Raw genomic sequence first — 25,321 nt, 5'->3', positions numbered from 1 at the left:
CCCTAGTGGCTCACACTGTAAAGAATCTGCCTGCAGTACAGAGACCCAGGTTCAAGCTCTGGGTCCACAAGATCCCCTGAAGAAGGGAATGGCTACCCACTCCAGTGTTCTTGCTTAGAGAATTCCATGTATAGAGGAGGCTGGCAGGCTATAGTTGATGGGGTTGCAAAGAGTCGGACCCGACTGAGCAACTAACATTTTCATGTTCATGGTGTGTGGTTACTTTCAGGGATTATAGCGGGACTGGCTTTACAGAATGGCAGGATTCAGAAGGGGGATATGAGGGCATTTCCCTGACCAAAGTAAGGGAATGTGGTTATTATTTGCAAGTTTGGGAATATGCGGTCCAAGCTGCTTGATGGGGAAGGTGTGATGCCTACTGGAGGGCAAGGCTGTTCTTTAGCATCCCCCACAGTTTCTTGAAGATGCCTGGAGTTCAATACTATTTCCTCCATGAAGTGGCTTCCCAGCTTAATACCTACTTCTCTGCAGGCATGCAGCCTGAAGAAAGTAAAGCCCATTGGCTTTCTGGCTCCTCAAGGGCATAGGTCCAGAGGAAGATCTCCTGCTCGTTGGTGAGGACTAGCCATGGGTTGTCCACTGTGTGAAGCGCGCCAGGACGCTCCCCTAACAGGAATCCGTGGACTAAGCAGCCGCTCAGGCCTTGGCCACGATCCCAGGAAAGAAGAGCAAGGGGCTTTCCACCTGCCCCAAGCCTCACCCAGACACCAGGCCTCTCGGATTCCAGCGGCTCGTGCTTCGCCTCCGAAGCCCGCCTTCTCCGCTCCGCGCCTTTTCCCCGCCCCTCCCCACACGCTCGACGGGCTCGCTCCCGCTCCGGGCACGCGGACGGTGCGCGAGTACGCGGACGCGGAAGGCAGGCCGGCAGGGCTCTTCGCCGCGGGGGCGAGCGCGCAGGCGCCTTCCTGAAACCTGCTGCGGCGCGAATCCCTACGTTCGGAGAGCGGTGGGGTAAGAGGCCGGGTCCCTGGAATTCTGGGGCGCTTGGAGGGAGGGGGTAGGGCCTGGGGCTTGGCTGTCTGGCTCCCGGCTCCGCTCCGCTCTGGGGAAGCGAAGCCTCCTCAGTCCCGCCCGCAGGCTCGACTGGGGGCCGGGTGGGGGATGCGGTGATCATGGAGGGTATCCTGGACTGGAAAGCTTGGCACCCTTGTTCCTGCGGTCCTGAGGGTCCGGCCCGCCGGAGAAAGGGGCAGACACACCAAGAGGGGGCTCTTTGGCGAGATGTCCTCTCCTGGGATAGCAACACTCCCTGGCTGTGCTGTTCACCTGGGGGAGGGACCTTTTCGCACCGAAAGGAACAAGTTTGGCCCTGGGACGTGGACGACAGACATTTTTTCTGCTGAGACGCACCCTCTGGGTAAACTGGGACAGAAGAATTCTCTGCTGCCCGCGAGAATGGGTTAGGAAGCTACTGTACTTTTTGTTGTACAGAAAGGAAAAATAGTAAAATAAAACAGAAAACAAAAACAACCCTTTTTACTGTTCTAGGAGAACAGATCGGTTAAGAATTTCATATGATAATATCTTTAAACCACAAAGGACTCAGTACAATTAGGTACCTCCCTTCTTCACCCGAAGATCTCCATTCAGCAGATACTTTTGAGTTACCTGCTCTGTACCAGCCTTGTTCTATGAGCAGGGAACTGGGCAGCGGCTAAGATAGGAGGATCCCTGCTTGCTTGGAGCTTATATTCTAGTTGACAAATAAATGTTATTTCCTTTGTAACTTTTATTATAACATGTAAAAGAAAATACTGTCCACAAATCATAAATTTTAACTGATTTATCATTAAGTAAACACATCTTTTAACAACCACTTAAATCAGGAAGCAACATGTGGGATCTCGTTCCCTGACCAGGGATCGAACCTGGGTCACTTGCATCTGGAGTGCAGAATTTTAGCCACTGGACCACCAGGGAAGTCCTTGTTTGAGCCTTTGAAAGAGTAACTCCTTTCTTAAGAAGAAGCTCATTTAATTTTTGGACAACTCTAGGTGTTAGAAAAGTTTTCCTAATATTTAATCTAACACTGGTCATCAGGGTCATCTGGGTCCATCCAGAGCTGATCTGTTATCTGTTGCCTCCCTTTCAGTACTCAAGCAGTTTTTTGGGTTTTTTTTTGACGTTTAAGTGCAGAACTTTGAATTTATTATCCCTGCAATGATTTCTGGAGTTAGATTTGACCCATCATAGATGTTGTCTAAATCTTTTGGATATGATCCTTTCATCTGTCAGCAGTTCCGCCATTGTGTTCTTAATAAACTTGATCAGGGAGGTCCCTGGTGGCCTAATGGTTAGGATTTCCGGCTTTCATTGCCATTGCCTGGGTTTAGTCCCTGGTTGGGGAAGTGAGATCCCACAAGCCCTTTGGTGAGGCCAGAAAGCAAACAAACAAAAAACTTGATCAGCGTATTATTAGTTAAGCATTGTTATTCTTTTTTTTAAAGTTCATTATGATTATTAAGGGTCATTGATTTTGTCTTATTTTTGTTATTTAAATATGATCATCTGGAACTGTGGATAATTCATTTAACTTGGTTGTATTACTGATTAAAATTTCGACAATGGAATATCAGTTAAGTTATGGATTTTTAAATCCAGGACTTAGCATTTGTAAAATCAATTTTAAACTTGATATCTCTGCAGGAAATAGAGTGTTGTGTTGCAATTCTGGAATATATAGTGCAACACGTTAAAAGGGGCTTTTTGAGTTGGATTAGAAAAGGATTTGAGGGTACTCTTTCTGCCCCCTTCTGATGCCTATGTCAGAAGCTTTCTCTATCTCCTTTATACTTTAATAAAACTTTTATTACACATACACACACACACAAAAAGGATTTGAAAAGTTTATAATGGCCCATAAACTGTGTCAAACCTGGAATCAATGTGAGAAACTGATTTATTTTCATTTTTCCTCCTCCCTTGCCTCTTGTAGAATATCTTGTGATCAATGAAATGATCAAAGGTGGATGCAGTAAGAGGGAGGAAAGAAAAAGGGAATTTGTATAAATAAAATTTGAATAATACATTCACATAGCCTTATTAAATGCTTCGAGTCATTCTAACTTACTGAGATGCTAGACTTATTAATTCTAGAGTTGTTCCTTGCTATTTTTAAGTAAGAAAAATACTTTTAAATGTGCCAATTTTCCCCTAAAATTTAGCACTGCATAGCTTGTGGTTTCTTAATTCCTGACCAGGGATTGAACCTGTACCCTTGGCAATGAAAGCATGGAGCCCTCACCACTAGACCATGAGGGAATTGCCTGAATTAATTAATTGATTAATCTTTTGAGTATGAAACTGTTTTATTTTCTAATCTAGCAAGTCCTAGTTTCTCTAAATTTCCTTTATTTTATTTTTGGCCTCACCGATTGGCAAATGGAATCTTAGTTCCCCAAGGACCAGGGATCAAACTCGAATCCCCTGCATTGAGAGCATGGACTCTTAACCACTGGACCACCAGGGAGGTCCCGGAGAGCTAATCTTTTGAGGTTCATTTCCTGACTGGAGGACTAGGAATAAGGAACTTAAAATTATCTGTTTTCTTTGACTGTCCCCTTCCCCCATTTCTCCGTCTTTCTCTTTGGTTTAATGTTTGTTGTTTGGGCACTATGCTCAGCTAAATCTTGGTATCTTTTTTTGTTTTCCCTGCAGGCTACTTCTTCCTAGAGATAAAAATCAATGTTTAACTGGAAACGAAGCATCAATTAAAATCCTCTCAAACTCCTAATTCCAAATAATTGATAATATTTCTCTGATCAAGAAAAGAAGTGATTGACTGCATGTTAAAAGTATTCCTGTATTAGTATTCCTGTATTTTTTTCCTCTTCCTGAATTCAAAGAAAAAATATGGAGAAATGGTACTTGATGACAGCTGCAGTCTTACTAGGACTAACAGTACGGTGGACAGTTTCTCTTAATTCTTACTCAGGTAACACATTTTTCATTTAATAGGTGAATTTTTTTTGAATCTTTCTTTTTGTCTGTTTTTTTTTTTTTGTCTGTTTTTTGAGGTTTTTTGTTTTTGGTAACAGTTTATAGTTTTCTGACCGAGACAGAGAAGAATTTCAGGTTTTATTAGTGTAGTCAAGAAAAGGCACTTAAACATCTAAGGCTAATAAATAGAATTTGTATAAGAGCTAAATAGAAGCACAGGCTTTGTAATATGAGAAAAGAAAGATGTATTCTAACTGGGAAGAAGACAAATTGAGAAACAGTTATCTCTTAGCTGTTGAAGAGAGAAATGAGCTAGTATTTCAAAGAGGGAGCAGAATCAAAGAAGGCTTTTTTGTTTGTTTAGGGTAGAGAAGGCTTTTATATGCATGCTAAGTTCCTTCACTTGTGTCTGACTCTTTGCGATGCTATAGACTGTAGCCTGCCAGGCTCCTCTGTCCATTGAATTCTCCAGACAAAGATACTGGAATAGGTTGCCATGTCCTCCTCCAGGGGATCCTCCTGACCCAGGGATCAAACCTGAGTCTGTTACGTCTCCTGCATTGGCAGGCAGGTTCTTTACCACTAATGCCACCTGGAAAGCCCAGGGTAGAGAAGGCATATTACTACCTTGAAAGGAAGACAGCAGTGGAGAATAAGATTGAGAATGATGTGAGAGAAATGGAGTGGGGGTGGGATTAATGGAGTCTGGTCCTGGAGATTGGGGGTGGGATTAAATTTAACCTTGTGAGTATTTATTTAATACTTCTCCTATCCAGGCACTATGCTAAGGGCTAGAAATTTAAGGTGAATATCTAATACTTAAAGGGGTCTCCATTTTAGTAGATAAGTAGTCACAATCACTTCAGTTCAGTCGCTCAGTTGTGTCCAACTCTTTGCAACCCCATAGTGGAGTGCAGCACACCAGGCCTCCCTGTCCATCACCAACTCCCGGAGTTTACTCAAACTCACGTCCTTCGAGTAGGTGATGCCATCCACACCATCTCATCCTCTGTCATCCCCTTCTCCTCCTGCCTTCAATCTTTTGCAGCATCAGGGTCTTTTCAAATGAATCAGTTCTTCGCATCAGGTGGCCAAAGTATTGGAGTTTCAGCTTCTGCATCAATCCTTCCAATGAATATTCAGGACTAATTTCCTTTAGGATGGACTGGTATGATCTCCTTGCAGTTCAAGGGACTCTCAAGAGTCTTCTCCAACACCACAGTTCAAAAGCATCAATTCTTGGGCACTCAGCTTTCTTTATAGTCTAACTCTCACATCCATACATGACTACTGAAAAAACCATAGCCTTGAATAGCCAGACCTTTGTTGGCAAAGTAATGTCTCTGCTTTTTAATATGCTGTCTAGGTTGGTCATAACTTTTTTCAAGGAGCAAGCATCTTTTAATTTCATGGCTGCAGTTACCACCTGCAGTGATTTTGGAGCCCCCCAAAATAAAGTCTGTCACTGTTTCCACTGTTTCCCCATCTATTTGCCATGAAGTGATGGGACCAGATGCCATGATCTTAGTTTTCTGAATGTTGAACTTTAAGCCAACTTTTTCACTCTCCTCTTTTAGTTTCATCAAGAAGCTCTTTAGTTCTTCTTTGCTTTCTGCCATAAGGGTGGTGTCATCTGAATGTCAGAGGTTATTGATATTTCTCCCGGCAGTCTTGATTCCAGCTTGTGTTTCTTCCAGTCCAGCGTTTCTCATGATGTCCTCTGCATATAAGTTAAATAAGCAGGGTGATAACATACAGCCTTGACGAACTCCTTTTCCTATTTGGAACCAGTCTGTTGTTCCATGTCCAGTTCTAACTGTTGCTTCCTGACCTGCATACAGATTTTTTAAGAGGCAGGTGAGGTGGTCTGGTATTCCCATCTCTTTCAGAATTTTCCACAGTTTATTGTGACCCACACAGTCAAAGGCTTTGCAATAGTCAATAAAGCAGAAATAGATGTTTTTCTGGAACTCTTTTGCTTTTCCATGATCCAGCGGATGTTGGCAATTTGATCTCTGGTTCCTCTGCCTTTTCTAAAACCAGCTTGAACATCAGGAAGTTTACGGTTCACGTATTGCTGAAGCCTGGATTGGAGAATTTTGAGCATTACTTTACTAGCATGTGAGATGAGTGCAATTGTGCGGTAATTTGAGCATTCTTTGGCATTGCCTTTCTTTGGGATTGGAATGAAAACTGACCTTTTCCAGTCCTGTGGCCACTGCTGAGTTTTCCAAATTTGCTGGCATATTGAGTGCAGCACTTTCACAGCATCATCTTTCAGGATTTGAAATAGCTCAACTGGAATTCCATTACCTCCACTAGCTTTGTTCGTAGTGATGCTTTCTAAGGCCCACTTGACTTCACATTCCAGGATATCTGGTTCTAGGTGAGTGATCACACCGTCGTGATTATCTGGGTCGTGAAGATCTTTTTGTACAGTTCTTCTGTGTATTCTTGCCACCTCTTCTTAATATCTTCTGCTTCTGTTAGGTCCATACCATTTCTGTCCTTTATCAAGCCCATCTTTGGATGAAATGTCCCCTTGGTACCTCTAATTTTCTTGAAGAGATCTCTAGTCTTTCCCATTCTGTTGTTTTCCTCTATTTCTTTGCACTGATCACTGAGGAAGGCTTTCTTATCTCTTCTTGCTATTCTTTGGAACTCTGCATTCAGATGCTTATATCTTTCCTTTTCTCCTTTGCTTTTTGCTTCTCTTCTTTTCACAGCTATTTGTATGGCCTCCCCAGACAGCCATTTTGCTTTTTTGCATTTCTTTTCCATGGGAATGGTCTTGATCCCTGTCTCCTGTACAGTGTCACGAACCTCATTTCATAGTTCATCCGGCACTCTATCTATCAGATCTAGGCCCTTATATCTATTTCTCACTTCCACTGTATAATCATAAGGGATTTGATTAAGATCATACTTGAATGGTGTATTGGTTTTCCCTACTTTCACCAATTTAAGTCTGAATTTGGTAATAAGGAGTTCATGATCTGAGCCACAGTCAGCTCCTGGTCTTGTTTTTGTTGACTGTATAGAGCTTCTCCATCTTTGGCTGCAAAGAATATAATCAATCTGATTTCGGTGTTGACCATCTGGTGATGTCCATGTGTAGAGTCTTCTCTTGTGTTGTTGGAAGTGGGTGTTTGCTATGACCAGTGCATTCTCTTGGCAAAACTCTATTAGTCTTTGCCCTGCTTCATTCTGTATTCCAAGGCCAAATTTGCCTGTTACTCCAGGTGTTTCTTGACTTCTACTTTTGCATTCCAGTCCCCTATAATGAAAAGGACATCTGTTTTGTGTGTTAGTTCTAAAAGGTCTTGTAGGTCTTCCTAGAACCGTTCAACTTCAGCTTCCTCAGCATTACTGGTTGGGGCATAGACTTGGATTACTGTGATATTGAATGGTTTGCCTTGGAAACGAACAGAGATCATTCTGTCATTTTTGAGATTGCATCCAAGTACTGCATTTCAGACTCTTTTGTTGACCGTGATGGCTAGTCCATTTCTTCTGAGGGATTCCTGCCCGCAGTAGTAGGTATAATGGTCATCTGAGTTAAATTCACCCATTCCAGTCCATTTGAGTTCGCTGATTCCTAGAATGTCGACATTCACTCTTGCCATCTTTTGTTTGACCACTTCAATTTTGCCTTCATTCATGGACCTGACATTCCAGGTTCCTATGCAATATTGCTCTTTACAGCTTTGGACCTTGCTTCTTTCACCAGTCACATCCACAGCTGGGTATTCTTTTTGCTTTGGCTCCATCCCTTCATTCTTTCTGGAATTATTTCTCCACTGATCTCCAGTAGCATCTTGGGCCCCTACTGACCTGGGGAGTTCCTCTTTCAGTATCCTATCATTTTGCCTTTTCATACTGTTCATGGGATTCTCAAGGCAATACTGAAGTGGTTTGCCATTCCCTTCTCCAGTGGACCACATCCTGTCAGATCTCTCCACCATGACCCGCCCGTCTTGGGTGGCCCCACGGGCATGGCTTATTTTCATTGAGTTAGACAAGGCTGTGGTAAGGAAGGGCGGCGGTGAGGAGATACCCCTCTTCCAAGGTAAGGAGCAGCGGCTGCGCTTTGCTGGGAGCAGCCATGAAGAGATACCCCACACCCAAGGTAAGAGAAACCCAAGTAAGATGGTAGGTGTTGCAAGAGGGCATCAGAGGGCAGACACAGTGAATCCATACTCACAGAAAGTATTTGGTATTAGATAGCATAAAAAGAAGGAAAGAAAGGATAGGGAGGCATGGCTGGAGATTTGGCTATGTAGTTAGCTGTGTTGTAGAAAAATAACTTATTTTTTACTATTTTATTATCATGAAAAACGATTGTAGGAAGAAAGTTGGATGTAAAGAGACAAATGAGACAATCATAATAATAGAGGTAGAGTTACTATTTTCTAAGTATTTACCAAATGCTAGACATTGAGTACTTTCCTTAATATCACAACCACTGAAGATAGGTATTATTTCTAACTTACAAATGGAAAATGAGACAACTGATAAATGACAACTGTAACTCAAAAATATTTTATTCCATAGTCAGTGCTTTGACTCTGCTCTATGGGGTCTTAGTTCCCAATACCAGGGATTGAACCGGAGCCACAGCAGTGAAAGTGCCAAGTCTTTACTCACTGGACCATCAGGGAATTCCTCGTATATGTTTTTTAAAAAAATCAGATTGTTAAAGTCCTATGAAAAACTCTGTTTGGATTTTAATTGGAGTTATATACTATACCATTGATTAATTTGGGTGAATTGGCAATCATTAACATAGTAAGGCTTCTAATTCATTAAGATGGTATGTTTCTCCATTTATTTAAATCTTTAATGTTTTTCAACGAAATTTTATAGTTTTATACGTGAAAGTTTTACTTATCTTTTCTTAGGTGTATTGCTAGATATCCTATATATTTTTTCCCTCCCCATTGTAGATAGTATCTTTTAAAAAATTGCTTATCTAAATGTCTGTTCCAGGGGAATGAAAATGTGGTTGATTTGTTAATATTTGGCAACCTTCCAAAAATGATAATTTATCTGAAGTATGTTTTAAAGTGAAGTGAAAGTTGCTCAGTCATGTCTGACTCTTTGTGACCCCATGGACTATATAGTCCCTGGAATTCTCCAGGCCAGAATATTGGAGTGGGTAGCCTTTCCCTTTTCCAGGGGATCATCCCAACCCAGGGATCGAACCCAGGACTCCCACATTGCAGGTGGATTCTTTACTAGCTGAGCCACAAGGGAAGCCCATGTTTTGAAACTTATGTATTGAAAAAAAGTGATCTGTGAATTAGAGTATTATTTCCTCTTTTTTACTCCCTATCCTTTTTCTTTCGTTTTTCTTGTCTTCTTAATTCTAGTAGTTTATTACAGTGTTGAAGTAATGATTCAGGCATCTTTATCTTGTTCTTAAATTTAACAGGTGCTTTTAATTTATCATTTGTTCTTTCTAGCATTGAACCAACCTTGCATTCCTGGCATAACTCTATTTGTGATATAGTACCTTTTTTAAAAAGTATATTGCAGATTGGCTTATTAATTATTTATGATTTTATCATCCATGCTCACAAATAAAATTGGCTTACAGTTTTACTTTTTGAAATTCCTTTGTCAAATTTATCAAGGATATGCTAGCCAGCTAGCCACATAAAATGAATTAGGGCGCATACCCTCTTTTCCTACAATCGGGAATAGTATTCAGAATTGAAATTGTTTGTGATTCATTTATTATTTTTTTGGCTGTGCCATGTGGCTTGTAGGGTTCTAGTTTCCTGACTAGGGATTGAACCTGTGCCCCACTGCAGTGGAAGTACAGTCCTGTGGAAACACCAGGGAAGTCCCATGGAATTGTCTGTAGTTTAAATGCTTGGCTAGAACTTGCTAAAAAAACTCTTTGGGTCTAAAATTCTCTTTGTGGGAAAATATTCAGTGATTTAACTTCCTTAATGGTTATAGAACATTTGGGCTTTCTGTTTCTTTTTGATTTATTTTATAATTTATATTTTTCTAAGAATTTGCCCATTTCAACTGAGTTTTAAAATGTGTTGTGAAAGTCGCTCAGTGGTGTCTGATTCTTTGTGACCCCATGGACTACTGGAGTGGATAGACTTTCCCTTTTCCAGGGGATCTTCCCAATCCAGGGATTGAACCCCGGTCTCACGCATTGCAGGTGATTCTTTACCAGCTAAGCCACAAGGGAAGCCCAGGAATACTGGAGTGGGTAGCCTGTTCCTTCCCTAGGGGATCTTCCCAAACTAGGAATCAAACTGGGGTCTCCTGCATTGCAGGCGGATTCTTTACCAACTGAGCTATCAGGGAAGCCCCAAAATGTGTCGTTCAGTTCAGTTCAGTTCAGTCGCTCAGTTGTGTCCGACTCTTTGCGACCCCATGAACCACAGCACACCAGGCCTCCCTGTCCATCACCAATTCCCAGAGTCCACCCAAACCCATGTCCATTGTGTTGGTGATACCATCCAACCATCTCATCCTCTGTCGTCCCCTTCTCCTCCTGCCCTCAATCTTTCCCAGCATCAGGGTCTTTTCAAATGAGTCAGCTCTTCGCATCAGGTGGCCAAAGTATTGGAGTTTCAGCTTCAACAACAGTCCCTCCAATGAACACCTAGGACTGATCTCCTTTAGGATGGGCTGTTGGATCTCCTTGCAGTCCAAGGGACTTTCAAGAGTCTTCTCCAACCCCACAGTTCAAAAGCATTAATTCTGTGTTCAACTTTCTTTATGGTCCAACTCTCACATCCATACATGACCACTGGAAAAACCATAGCCTTGACTAGACGGAGAGGGATAAATTGGGAGACGGGGGTTGACATATACACTCTACTATATATAAAAGAGAGAACTATTGAGGACCTACTGTATAGCTTAGGGGACTCTATTCAATACTCTGTAATAACCTATATGGAAAAAGAATCTAAAAAAGAGTGGATATATATATATATGTATATGTATAACTTATTCACTTTGCTATGCAACAGAAAGTAATACAACACGGTAAATCAACTATACTCCAATAAAAATTAAAATAAAAAATAAAATATATTGATATAAATTATTATGTTTTCTTACTTTTTATATCTTTCCTGTATAACTAGTTATGGTTCCTTTTTCATTTCAGATATGGTTTATGTTGATTCATTTTAAAAAATCAGCCTTACTAGACATTTATTGATTTTATTAGTGTTTTCAAAAAATTAATTTGAGCTTTTCTTATCCTCTCAGTAGTATGCTTGGCTTTATTCTTACATTAGCTGTTTAGCACATGCTTTAGCTTATTAAGTTTCAGTCATTTCTTTCTAATTAAGTCATTTAGGCTATACATTTTCTTTCAAGTACCACCCTAGAGGTAATATTTTGTACTTTCTATTGTGATTTTGCTTTGACTCATGAATAATTTGAAAGTATATTTAAAAATTTTTAAATATTTAGGCTTTAACAATGATCTCTTTGATATTTTAAATTTAATTGTATAGTAGAAAATAACAACAGAAAGAGAGTCTTTATGTATGGGACTAATTCTTTGAAATGTGTTGAAACTTGGGCTAGTATGTGATCAATTTTTTTAAATGCTCTGTGTGCTTAATATGTATATATTCTCCAGTTCAATAATCTGCATATACCCATTTACTCAATGTTCTGATGCAGTTTTTTTTATTTTCTTATTTTGCCAAATTGATCTACCAGTTATTGAGAGAGTGGCAGTTTCTTTTTGTAGTTTTGTCAATTTCCTTTTGAATATTTTGAATCAGTATAATTAGGTGATTTAGAATTTTTTTCCTTGTGAGTTGAATTTTATGACATCACTGTCATGTCCTTGTTTATTTACGGTAATGCTTTTGTCTTAAAGTCTGGTTTCTCTAAAATTAATATTGCTTTACTAGTTTTCTTTAGCTTATTTTTTGCTTGATATATCTTTTTCTATTCTTTTACCCTCTACCTCTGAATCCCTGTGATTCAAATCTGTCTAACCAATTCCCTTCCCTAATTCCATTTTGTCTCTCTTCCTGACTTGGAGGCTATACTTTATTTTGTCCTTTCAGGACTTACTCATTAGCTTAACAAAATCTATAATGCTGTCTTGAACAATGCTAGGGCCTTAGAAACATTTTAACTATAGTTACAAATATTTACTTCCTGCCTCAAATTAAAATGGTATTATTGCCCAAGATTTTATTTCTTTCATGATTTTAGGTGTTAGTCACTGTTGCTTTATATAATTAATATTTCTTAGGTTTACCCTCATTTTCTTTGTTTGTCCGTCTTACATAGTATATCTTTCTTTGAGATCCTTTTCTTTCTTCCTGAGGTACATCTTCAGAAGAGTTTTTTTGAGAGTCTGTTGTTGGCAAACTCCATTTTTGACTGAAAATACATTTTCCTCTTTGTTGTGAAGTTTTTATGGGTATTGAATTCTGTATTGACAGTTATTTTCTCTTAATATCAATACTTCAAAAATCTTTCATTGTTTTCTAGTTTCTGTTGCTGATGTTCAGACATCAGCTGTCACTTTAATTGTCTTTCCTTAGTAGATGGTATGTCTTTTCTTTCTTGCTGCAGTTGCACTGTGGTATATCTACATGTGAATATTAAAGAATTTATCCTCTTAGGATTTTTGATTTCTGTCTCTAGGGAGTTGTACCTTCTGTTTCTTGAGAAAATGCTCAGCCATTGTCCCTTCTCATTCTTTTTCTTTCTTGTAGAACTCTGGTAGAAATATGTTATATCTTTGTTCTTTTAATCATTCAACAGATATGTGTTGGTCACTCACTCTGTGCCAAGTGTAGGTGGTATAGCAGAGAATAATTTTGTTATCTCTTCAAATTCTTCTCTCTCATTTCTAATCTCCCTGTGCAAAGTCTTATTAGATATATGTTGGGTCTTTTCATTCTTTCCTCTACTTTATAATTGCTTTTATTTAGCATCTTACCGTGTCTTCACACTGCTTTCTTTATAATCATCAGATCTGTCTTCCTAATTTTTACTTTTCTAATTGTGTTTGATCTGTTTTTTTACTTGTCTATTTGAGTTTTCAGATTTCAGCTATTATGTTTTTAATTTCCACAACTTCTGCTTGTTTCCTATTTGTATCTTCTTGATCTTTCTGATCATCTCTTGTTCCTCAGCATACTCTCAGTGTGTTCTGTTTTGTCTTTAAATAGACTAACCATGCTTATTTTATATTACCTATCAGAAAATTCCAGTTTCTGCCGTCTGATTTCATAGTTTGTTTCTGATGACTCTTGCTCATAGTACTTTGTTTCTTCATGAGGTTAGTGATTTTTTTGAATTGTGAGCTCATATTACCTAGTACTTATATCTTGTGGAAATTCTTTGAGGCCTGAGTTTACTGTGTATTTTTTCACAGAGGGTTTGTGTTGCTTCCTGCCAGGTACCTGGGCACTTTTAGCAAAAGTCAAACCAGATTCTCATCTCAAGATTTCTTTGGCATATACTTCACATGAATTCAGGTCCCAAACAGGGTGAGTGTCGGCATATGGTTAGGAATTTTGGGGAGACTTCTTTTTTCATGTACTACTAAGAGCCAACCTAGAGATAAATATTATCTTCACCATCTCGTCAAAGGTTTATTCTAGTAGAGGTTTTTCTGACACTGAATTCCTGTCTGTTCAAGTACAAAGCTTTACCTCCTTACTCATGGCATTGAGCTGGTCAGTACCTTGGGTAGTGGCCACTTAAAGATGTTTGGATACCCTCAGGACAAATGCTTACTCTTCTGGGTCTATCCTTTTTTTTGTTGTTTGTTTGTTTCTGGACTCTAAAGAATTCTATTATTTTGCTGCTAATTCAGCCATACATTAAAATTGTATATGCATAACATATAAAATAAATAATTTAAAAATATGTACTTTTCCTATACTGGAGGCGTTTTTTCTGACTTTCTGTTTCTGCCATGTTGCAGGAAATTAGTTTCATTGGTATTTTTGAAAGACCCACAGGTTATTTTGATGTTTACAAAAGGTCGATACAGATGATGGTTGAAGCCACAGAGTTGGGAGTGTCTGTTATTGCAAGAGGAAAACAGATTTAACCACTGAGAAAACAGATTTAACCATGGAGAAGGGGAAATGATTAAAGGTGACTGAGAAGAAACGATGTAGGATTAGAGCCTAGAGAAGTTACTATCCTGGAAGCCAGGAAATCAGGGAATTTTAAAAAATAAGGACTAGCTAACTGTCAAATTTTAGACATGTCAAATAGAATGAAAATTTAAAATAGAGGATCACTAGGAGGCCATTGTGAGCCTCCTAATTATCAGACCACAAATGACTGGAATTAATAAGTAGACAGCAACTTTTAGGAGCTTTGTTAGTGAATGGAAGGAGGGAGTTACTTGGTAGCTGGAATGGGTTATGGAGGACTAAGGAAAAACCCAATTAAAAGTTGTCTTTGGAAATATGTAAGACATATCATGTGATATCATATATATGTGGAATCAAAATGAACTTATTTAAAAACTCACAGACTCTCAGACACAGAAAACAAACTTACAGTTACCAAAGGGGAAAGGGTGGAGGGATACTCAGAAGGTTGGGGATATCATATAGGTACTACTATGCCAAAGCCTTTGACTATGTGGATCACAATAAACTGTGGAAAATTCTGAAAGAGATGGGAATACCAGACCACCTGATCTGCCTCTTGAGAAATTTGTATGCAGGTCAGGAATCAACAGTTGGAATTGGACATGGAACAGCAGACTGGTTCCAAATAGGAAAAGGAGTTCATCAAGGCTGTGTATTGTCACCCTGTTTATTCAACTTATATGCAGAGTACATCATGAGAAACGCTGGACTGGAAGAAACCCAAGCTGGAATCAAGATTTCCGGGAGAAATATCAATAACCTCAGAGATGCAGATGACACCACCCTTATGACAGAAAGTGAAGAGGAACTCAAAAGCCTCTTGATGAAAGTGAAAGTGGAGAGTGAAAAAGTTGGCTTAAAGCTCAACATTCAGAAAACGAAGATCATGGCATCCGGTCCCATCACTTCATGGGAAATAGATGGGGAAACAGTGGAAACAGTGTCAGACTTTATTTTTCTGGGCTCCAAAATCACTACAGATGGTGACTGCAGCCATGAAATTAAAAGACACTTACTCCTTGGAAGGAAAGTTATGACCAACCTAGATAGCATATTCAAAAGCAGAGACATTACTTTGCCAACAAAGGTTTGTCTAGTCAAGGCTATGGTTTTTCCTGTGGTCATGTATGGATGTGAGAGTTGGACTGTGAAGAAGGCTGAGTGCCGAAGAATTGATGCTTTTGAACTGTGGTGTTGGAGAAGACTCTTGAGAATCCTTTGGACTGCAAGGAGATCCAACCAGTCCATTCTGAAGGAGATCAGCCCTGGGATTTCTTTGGAAGGAATGATGCTAAAGCTGAAATTCCAGTACTTTGGCCACCTCATGCGAAGAACTGACTATTGGAAAAGACTCTGATGCTGGGAGGGATTGGGGGCAAGAGGAGAAGGGGACGACAGAGGATGAGATGGGTGGATGGCATCACTGACTCGATGGACATGAGTCTGAGTGAACTCCGGGAGTTGGTGATGGACAGCGAGGCCTGGCTGCTGCGATTCATGGGGTCGCAAAGAGTCGGACATGACTAAGCGACTGATCTGATCTGATGTATAAAATAGATAATAAATAAGGCCATACTTTATAGCACAGGAAACTATATTCAATATCTTGAATAATCTATAAGGAAAAAGAATCTGGAAAAGTAGAATATATGTATGTATAGCTGAATCTCTTTGTTGTACACCTGAAACTACACAACATTGTAAATCAACTGTACTTCAAAAAAAGTTAAATCTTACTCTTAAACTGTCTTCTAAGAAAGCCAACAAAAGTACTTTTGGATTACTCTGTAAGAAGAGTATTATTACTGTAAATGGAAATATTTGTAGCATCTTTTGTAGGTGGTTGTTACATTTTTTTAAAATCATTTTTCAGATGAGAAAAATAGAAATGCCAAAATGGTTATTCTGTCAGAGTTCCCAACTCTGTCGTAAAGAGTGTTAACAATATTCGCATGTGACAAACTTCTGTATTATTGGAGATTGGGAGAATTACTTAAGAGTGTAACATCTGTGATTCTGTTGAGATTTTTTTCCCTCTATAATTGAAATACTTTTTTGATTATAGTTTGTTTTTAACGTGCTTATTTTAGTTTGCTTTCATTTTGCTTCAGATCGTAATTAGGAAACCCTGGAGCGGGGAAGCTCAGGTGAGCTTGCTTAGTATTTGGCCATTATTTCTTCTTTGGAGATGCACATACTGTATACTTTCTCTCCGCTTACCCATTGTTATTTGTAATGTTTCTTCTTACTCACTGGGAACATATAAAAGGGGAATTATTAGGGAAAATTTTAGCCATATTCTCTTCTCTTAGCATGTTTAAAATTTCAATGTAAAGGCAATTAGTACATATTGTTATCAAAGAAACTACTTGTTTTTTAAATTCTACATAATTCTGAACAATTCAGCAATTAATAAAATGAACATTTAAGTGGTGCTTAAGCTCATTTTCCTAAGAATGAGACAAAATTGGAGCTTTGTAAATGTACATTAATATGTTTTCTTTATGTAACTCTGAATTTCATGTAAATGAATTTGTAGAATTAATCACAGTAGAAGGAATCCTTTTTGCCCTTCCCAAGTGAAGCTCCCTTAGGTGCAGTTGGGTTGTCCTTCTGGGTTGCTTTAAGGGCACTTTAGCAGTTTTAAAAACTTAAGTACTAATTTCATAGCCAGTGTCAGCTGAATTTATTGAAGTAGGTCAGACTCTGGATAGAAACTTGTTTCTCAACCCTAAAGAGAGTCATTATCCATTCTTCTATTTGTTAGAGAATGGTAGTAAATTCCTCCACATTGACCGCAAGTCTAGAGCAATTTCAGAAAATCTAGATAGTTGGATTTTTTCAGGTATAGGAAATTACTTAAGATTCTCTATGACTTTTATTATCCCAGTGGACCAAAAAACAAAGAAAAACAAACAATAAAAGTCAATTCCTATCTTCCTATAGACAGTAGCTGTATGCTTAAAAAGAGAAGCATACCCACCAGCGTACATACGTACATCTATAAAATGCACATGCAAGGATGCAGTTAATTCATTGGGGAATTATTTTCCTTTTTTTAAAAAATTGTAGGTTAATTTCCCATTCTGTTCAGTTAATGGAGCAAGTTTTAATTGAAAGTATATACTGTATGTCTCACAATATGTTTCCTTTGAACTCTGGAAAAATCACATTCTGTGTCCACTGGAACTAAAATTCTCATTTAGGTCGCTATTAGAAAATAGTATAATCATGTGACCAAATATATGATACTGAAAACATAAGTATCATGAGAAGTCAATTTTTTTCCTTTTTAAAAACTTGCTTTACTTACCTATTTTGATTTCTGCTTTTTTTATATGCTATTTGGTAAACAAAAGGAGGAGATAATGCTCTGAGATATTGTGGTAACAGGTTTTCAGTTCACTAAACAATTGATACACTTCCTTTGGTGTTAATTTTTTGTAATGTCTCTTGTCTTCTATTTCTTATTCAACTCATGATTCTATATATATTCAAATCATTTCTGCTCTGACAAGGACTCAGGCACTGAGATTAAACACCTGTGAGTTTGAATGTTACTGTGTCTTACTGTGTGACGGTGCACAAGTTATTTTAAAATTTCAGAGTTTTAGTCTCTTCATCAGTAAAATGCTGATAAAATCATAGGTTGAGGATCAAATGAATTACATCTAAAGTTCTTGGCACTTTATTTTGCTCTTAAGTACTTAGAAATGTTTTCACTACTGAAGTTGCTAATAATTCTTTTTCCGTAATCACACTGAGAATCCCTGGCCTCATGTAAGGAAAATAAGTATTTCACCACTTGTTTGAATAATAAAACAATAATATAGAGGTTTGATGAGTAATGCTTAAAATATATTGTTGTTGTTCAGTCAGTAAGTCATGTCCAACTCTGCGACCCCATGGACTGCAGCACACCAGGCTTCCCTGTCTTTCACTCTCTCCTGGAGTTTGTTCAAATTCATGTCTATTGAGTCAGTGATGCTATCTAACCATATTATATATCTACATAAGTACGATGTCTATAGTTTGCCCTTCTGAGAAGTCAATAATTAATGATCAGTGTGCTTTTAATTTATATGGGAAGGTTTTGTGGCGAATTTGGCAGTTGAGCTGGTTCTTAAACGTTGGATATGAGTTGAAACAAGGGTTATATGAATAGGGAGAGAGAGTAAGCAGCATGAACAGAGGCTTGGAATTTCAAAATGTCATATAGTAACTTAAAGATGTTTTGAGGCAGGAACCAATGTATGGGCATTGTGTTAAAGTAGCCTTGGTGTAATTAATTGGTCTGTCACAAACTGCTTAGTGTTGCACATTTAGTAAGTGGAAAATCAGAGACTCAAAATTTCAAATCTTTTTCAACTTAAAATCCTTGTTATATCATATTGATAATATTGACATCCTTGCTACATCATCATTCACAGAGAATCTGCTAGGTGCAATTACATCCGGAGAAAGCAAAAATGAACAAGACATAGTACTTTCCAAGAGAGAGAGACAGGGGTAGGTTTTTGTGTGTGTATCCATGTGTCTCTACTGTGGGCAGTTCTTTGTGGCAGTCACTCACTGTGTATACCCTTTGGAGATGTTAATCTGCTTTCCCCATGATTATAGGGAGTATCTCCTTGATGGAGATGTTAGCATTTAAGGAATAGTGGTATAATATGGCTGTTAAAATGCAAAAAATCTACTTAGTATTGTGTTTCAAAGCTAGAGAATATCTGGGTTAGAGTAAAAAGTGATAATATGTCCTTCACCAGTGTGGTACACCTTCCCAATGGATTAATGAATATATGACTACATGTGATTTTTTTACTTGCTGATTGAGAAACCTGTGTCTGTACTGTACCTATTCGGGCTTTCTCATAAAATTTTGTAATCAACTGCTAGCTAAAGAGTGGTTTGTTTACTATTTACTAAGTGGAATTACCTTTATGTCATGTAAAATGATTTAGGGTTAAGAACCTAGTTGTTGAGGCAACAACTTAACCAAGTTGTGAGGCAATACACAACAGGAGCTAGGAACATGAATTACGGAGCCGGTCTGCCTGGGTTCCAGACCAGACTGTGCTACTCATTACCTCGGTGACCCTGTTTCCAGTTTGCCAGCTATGAACTGGGGATGATAATAATCCCTACTTCATTGTTGTATTTGGCATGTAGTAGACACTGTCTATTGATAGTTATTAAAGATCTATTATCCCTTATTTGCAATTTAGAAGTTAACTATAAACTGGCAGTTTTTAATATAATTCATTTGACATCAAACCCTGACCTAATCAATGTCTTTGGTTTTTGGTTCTATACTTGACCTTAAGTTATTATAGTTAGTTTATAAAAGCTCTTTGTAAATTATAGACATATGTTATTACAATTGTTTTATGATACTTATTGGACAGTATAGTTTACAGTGTTTCTCATGAAGTAAAAATAAACTTGGATATCTTGTGATTAGTATTATCAACTGGTTAATTAAAAACTAAGTAAAGGATTTCCCTGGTGGTCTAGTGGTCAAGACTGGGTGCTTCTAGCCCATAGGGTGTGGGTTCCATCCCTGGTCAGAGAACTAAGATCCCACATGCTGCACGGCATGGCCAAAAAAAATAAAAATAAAAGAAACCTAATTAGTGTTAATATTTATTGAATGTTTATGTGTACCAGGTACTACACAGAGCATTTTATGTTCATTATCTTCTTTATTCCAGCAGTCCTTTAGGTGTGATAGTATTGATTCTGTTTTTAATGTGCTGAGGCTTAGAGAGCTAAGGTCATTTGCTCCGGGACACAGTGTCACTCAGTGTGCTAGCAGGGCCACAATTCAGACCTCATCTCTGACTTTTGAAGTCACTTCTGTGTCCTTTTCTTCCATCTATACTATCTTTATAGTTTAGAAAATTTTCATGAGGAAATAAAATCACTAGTATACTATATATATATATATATTTTTTTAAAGATTCTTTGCTTTATAGAATTTTTTACCATTTAAGAAAAATACTGAGTCTTTCAGTGAACTGGAGTTACAAAATTCCAATTTACAAGCAACTTTGGGAAATTTATATTGATTGTGTTAAGGGAGGTACTTATATACTCTAAATACCGGGGAGGGGAGTTGAAAATAAACACAAATTGGCTTTCTTTTAAACAGAAAATGCTAATTTAAAAAGCTTATGTAGCTGACAGTGGGACAGGAAGTTCTGTTTTGTTTATTAGGGCAAAGGAAGGCAGTGGAGCTCATAAGGTGAGTGCTCTGCAGTGAACACCTATTGGTTCCCACTCAGCTTCATGCGCTCCCCTAACATTATCCCAGTTGTCACCTCAGTGTCTGCCCTTCCTCATTCCTTGAATGTGATCGCCGTAAGACAATGATAATTGAAGTATAAATTTATTTTGCTTTGTTTTCCTTATTATTTTAGGTGCTGGAAAGCCCCCTATGTTTGGTGATTATGAAGCTCAGAGACACTGGCAAGAGATTACTTTTAATTTACCCATCAAACAATGGTATGGATAATTTTAACTTGATTTTATTATCAGTCAGTTAATGTAGATTATTTGAAATTACTTAAAAGGAAAATACTCTGTTTCTTCATCTTTAGCATCCTCTTCCTATTTACTGAAGTCACATATGTTACCCTGTATATTGTCAGCTCATTTTGAAATTTTATCCTCCTGAAAGTTACCATATACTCAACTACCAGCTGGAATATGATACAAAACTAGAACTTTAAGGATAGGACACTGTATGCCATGAAAGCTCCTCAGGATATAAACTGTGAAAGTTTATGGGCTTAGAATATTTCTTTTGGTGGTTCCTCAAAGTTTCTCTGTTAGGAACGTATGAGATGTAAAGAAGCAGTAGCTTAGTGATGAAGAATGTAGATGTTTGAGTCAGACTGCCTGTGTATGTGTGTGTGTTAGTGTTCAGACGGAGCCTGTATTCTTTACTGGCAGTGTGAGCTTTGGCAAGTTATTTAACTGTCTCTGCCACAGTTTTATCACTCACAGAATAGAAATAATAGAATACATATTTCACTGGGCTATTGTGAAGACTGAATAAAATGATTCACTTAAAGCACTTACACCAGTGCCTGAAGTGTAATGAGCTCTCAATAAATGTTAGCTGTAGTTATGTCTTCAAAAAATCTGTGCATTGCCATTTTTGTTGAACATGTTCTGATAATTGATGATAGTATTCTTTTTTTACTTATTATGTGCCTGGTAGATTATTTGATTAAACCTGGTTGTACAAACTGTTTTTATCATTCTCTTGATTGCTTTGGTCACTGCTTTTATTTAACTCCTTTATGAAAGAGAGTTATATATAAGAACTTCACATTGAACTCTCTATTAACAGGTTGGCTCTACCTACTCCAAATTTGGAGTATTTATAATAGAGATCAGCTAAATATTTGATATTCTTGTTTTTTTTTTAATAGATGTGTGCATATTTGTTTTTTGCTTGTTTTCGACCTCACTGCACAGCTTGTACGATCTTAGTTCCCTGACCAGGGATTGAATCAGAGTCCATGGCAGTGAAAGCACCAAGTTCTAATGTTTAAATGGTGTGAGTTCTTTTTTTTTCGTAGTTTGAAGTTTATTGTTATATCATTCATAATGACTGTCATTGAAAAAGATATATCTCAATGGCATAGTTTACAAAACAGAAAATATATACTTTTGACAGGTTCACTATTTTCTACAGTGGATATAAATCTGTATTGGCAATAACATTTCTAATATTTTGAATTGTCTAATTTTGTCAAATTTGATTAGTTTGCCATTTTTGTTACCTAGTAATGTGACTGAAGAATGGTTTCTTATTTTTTAACTTCAGTTTTCCAAGTGTGAAGTCTTTCTGTGTTCATCTAGAAAGTTAGTTATAGTCAAAACTTTCAAGTGATATAGTTGTCTGAAATATGAAATCAGAATCTATCAGGTAAAGTTTTAAAATGTCAGTTTTATAATTCTAAATTTAAAAACTGATTTATTCCATTTCATTATACATAGTTGAAAGTGATAGATGCAAGCAACTTTTTTCTTTAAATGACAATTTTTATAATTTTTATAATGACAATTCCTTAATGTGTGATGTCAGAAGCACTTTTGGCATTAAGTAGTAGAAAACCTTGGAGAAGGCAATGGCACCCCACTCCAGTACTCTTGCCTGGAAAATCCCATGGACGGAGGAGCCTGGTGGGCTGCAGTCCATGAGGTCGCTGAGTCAGACTTGACTGAGCGACTTCACTTTCACTTTTCACTCTCATGCATTGGAGAAGGAAATGGCAACCCACTCCAGTGTTCTTGCCTGGAGAATCCCAGGGATGGGGGAGCCTGGTTGGAGGCCATCTATGGGGTTGCATAGAGTCGGACACGACTGAAGTGACTTAGCAGCAGTAGAAAACCTAATAGTAGTTAAAGCAATAAAATAATTATCTCCATAAGTAGGTCTTTGCAGGGCTGGTAAAGTGGCTCAATGATAGCAGTTAAAGAACTCAGGCTTTTCCATTTTCTTCCTTTCCTCTCTTCTTGGCATGTTGGCTTTTCATCCTGAGGCTTTTTACCTCAAGATCAGATGACTGCCAAGGCTACCAGCACTGTGACTTTGTACAACCATATTCAAGGCAGGAATAATAAAAATACCTTATTTTTTACGTCTCTTTTTGTTATGGAGCAAAATCTTTTCCACCCTTAAAGCAATCATTAATAGAAATGCCTGGCTTAGTGCAGGCATGGTTTATCACCTGGGGTAGGAGAAGTGTCCACCTACCCTGAGTATGTTGCTTTTTAAAACAAGATCACAGTTTTATAAGTGAGGAATTGTGGGAACCACTGTTTATTTCAGCATTGTTATAACTATGAGAAGCCTAAATATATTTTGGTAGGGGAATGATTAACTAAAGTACATTTCTCCTATGTGCATGTGTACATTTTTTTTCTAGGTAGATTCCTAGAAGCGGAATCTCTAAAGTAGCCAGTTATAATAGATACCAATACCAGAATATCTCTTACCCTTACCAATATTTAATAATAACAATACCAGACTTCTAAAATTTCCATTTCCTTGAGTACATGTGATGTTGATTTTCCTTCATGTCCGACTCTTTGTGACCCCATGGACCATATAGCCTATCAGGCTCCTCTGTCCGTGGAATTTTCCAGGCAAGAATACTGTAGTGGGTTGCCATTTCCTGCTCCAGGGGATCTTCCCAACCCAGGGATCAATCCCACGTCTCTTGTGTCTCTGCATTGACAGGCAGATTCTTTGCCACGGTGTTACCTGGGAAGCCCCTGGTGTATTTACTGATCATCATATTTTTCTCAAATTTGCATATTTATTTATTTCCCCCATGTTACTGATGAATTGCTGATCTTTTTTGTAATGATTTGTGTGATTTTAAGATAAAAAATTACATTAACTTTTTCTCCTGTGTAACAAATGACCACAAAAACGGTGATTACTTAAACACACACTTGTTTTTCATTTTTGGTTGCCCTGTGTTCCTCATTGCTGTGCCGGGCTTTCTCTGGTTGTGGCAGGTGGGAGCTGCTCTCTGCTTGTGGTGCTGGCTTCTCACTGCAGTGACTTCTCTTGTTGAGGAGCGTGGGCTGCAGGTGCACAGGCTTCGGTAGTTCTGGTTCACAGGCTCAGTTGCCCCACAGCATGTGGAATCTTCCTGGACCAGGGATCGAACCTGTGTCCCCTCCATTGGCAGGAGGATTCTTAACCACTGTACCTCCAGGGAAGTCCAAAACACACATTTATTATAGAAGTCTGGGGCACAGCTTATTTCAGTATTATGATCAGAGTCTCCGGAGGCTGCAATCCAGTTGTCGTCTGAGACTGCAGTCTTATCAGAGGCTCAGTTGGGGAAAGAACCATTTCCAAGTTGCCTCAAGTTATTGGCAGAATTAATTTCCTTGCATCTATAAAACTAAGGGCTTTGGTTTCTTATTGGAATCTATCTTTATCTTCTAGAGTCCCCCTGCAGTTTCTTGCTATGTGGCTTCTCCACTATGCCCACTTACTGAAACATGACAGTTTTCTTCTTCCAAGTCAGTGAAAGGGAGTACTCTGTAGCTTAGCCAGCAAGATGGAATCTTCCATATATGTAAAACATAAGCATAAGAATGGTCATCCTGTCCCTTTTTTTGTACTTGGTTGTTTACTAGCAAGTCACATGTCTTGTCCATACTCAAGGGGAGGGAATTAATGTACACACATGTGGCAGGAATACCAGGAGATGGGTTCACAGGGATGATTTTAAAGTCTGTCTGCCATAGTATTCGGCAGTGTATAATAGTATTCTGCAGTTTAATCATTTGTTTTGGTGTGTGTATATGTATAAAATAAATATCTTCTTTCTGTTCTTTGAATTTTTCTTAAGGTGTTTTTTATTAAATTTTTACATTTGATATATAGACATTCTTTGAACTGTTCTTGAAACTTCTTTAAGTTTGGAACTGTTTTAAAATAGAATATATTTTTGTACAGAGCAAAAATAGCCACAATATATTAGAAAAAATTACATTTTGAAGTTAATGATAACACATTTGGAGTAATTTTGTAGTTTGCTGTGGCAGCTAGAGTTTTTTTCTGATAAAACATCTACTGAGATTACATGGGAATTCAGTGGGAAAGGACATTCCATTCCAATGGTATTTATCCAACTTTTCAGGTGGATCTGATACATATAAAGCAGGAGAATTAACTATTTGCTTTGTTTCTACGGGTAGATTTTGAAGCTTTACTTGAAACAATTTTAAGCTATCTTTTTCCACAAATTTCTCTCTTCTTACTTATGCATTTCCATAAAGTAGGTAGCACAGTTGTTGGTTGTATTATTCTTTCTTCCCAGTCCAACCGGTGGTTTTACTGTTAGTGTATACCTTTGCATACCACCCATGTCTCCTTCGCTATCTCCAGTGGACCTCAGTGTTAAAGTAAATGAAAAATAGCTTTTGCCTTAGAAGAAGCTGAAAAACAAATCAAATTATATTGTTCAAAATGTGATTTTTGAATTATCTGATGCTTTTCCACTACTGTATCCATCCCAGTGGTTTTGTAGCTAATGACCACTTAGAACTACTGTTGCACACTCACTTTGTGTCAGGCAGTTGCTTCACAGTTTTACATGTTTAATTCAGTCCTTCAACAACTCTTTGGGGTAAATACAATAAAACCTTGTGCTAATGCTCCCTGTCATTACGTGAATTTGGAAATAACGCAG

The 25,321-nt window shown here is 38.1% G+C and overlaps 1 protein-coding gene across 1 annotated transcript in view; it reads left to right on the top strand.

Annotated features, from left to right (window-relative positions):
* Positions 1 to 844: 844 nt before the first annotated feature.
* Positions 845 to 25,321, top strand: part of ALG6 (ALG6 alpha-1,3-glucosyltransferase) — a 56,135-nt gene continuing 31,658 nt past the window's right edge. Inside the window, 3 exon segments of the mRNA XM_005899846.3 lie at positions 845 to 972; positions 3,679 to 3,955; positions 20,510 to 20,594. Coding sequence (XP_005899908.1) covers positions 3,874 to 3,955; positions 20,510 to 20,594 — 167 coding nt within the window. The 5' untranslated portion in view covers positions 845 to 972; positions 3,679 to 3,873.

Source organism: Bos mutus, chromosome 3 (genome assembly GCF_027580195.1).
Source record: "Bos mutus isolate GX-2022 chromosome 3, NWIPB_WYAK_1.1, whole genome shotgun sequence".
Classification (NCBI taxonomy): Eukaryota; Metazoa; Chordata; class Mammalia; order Artiodactyla; family Bovidae; genus Bos; species Bos mutus.
This window is presented reverse-complemented; position numbering and strand designations above follow the sequence as displayed.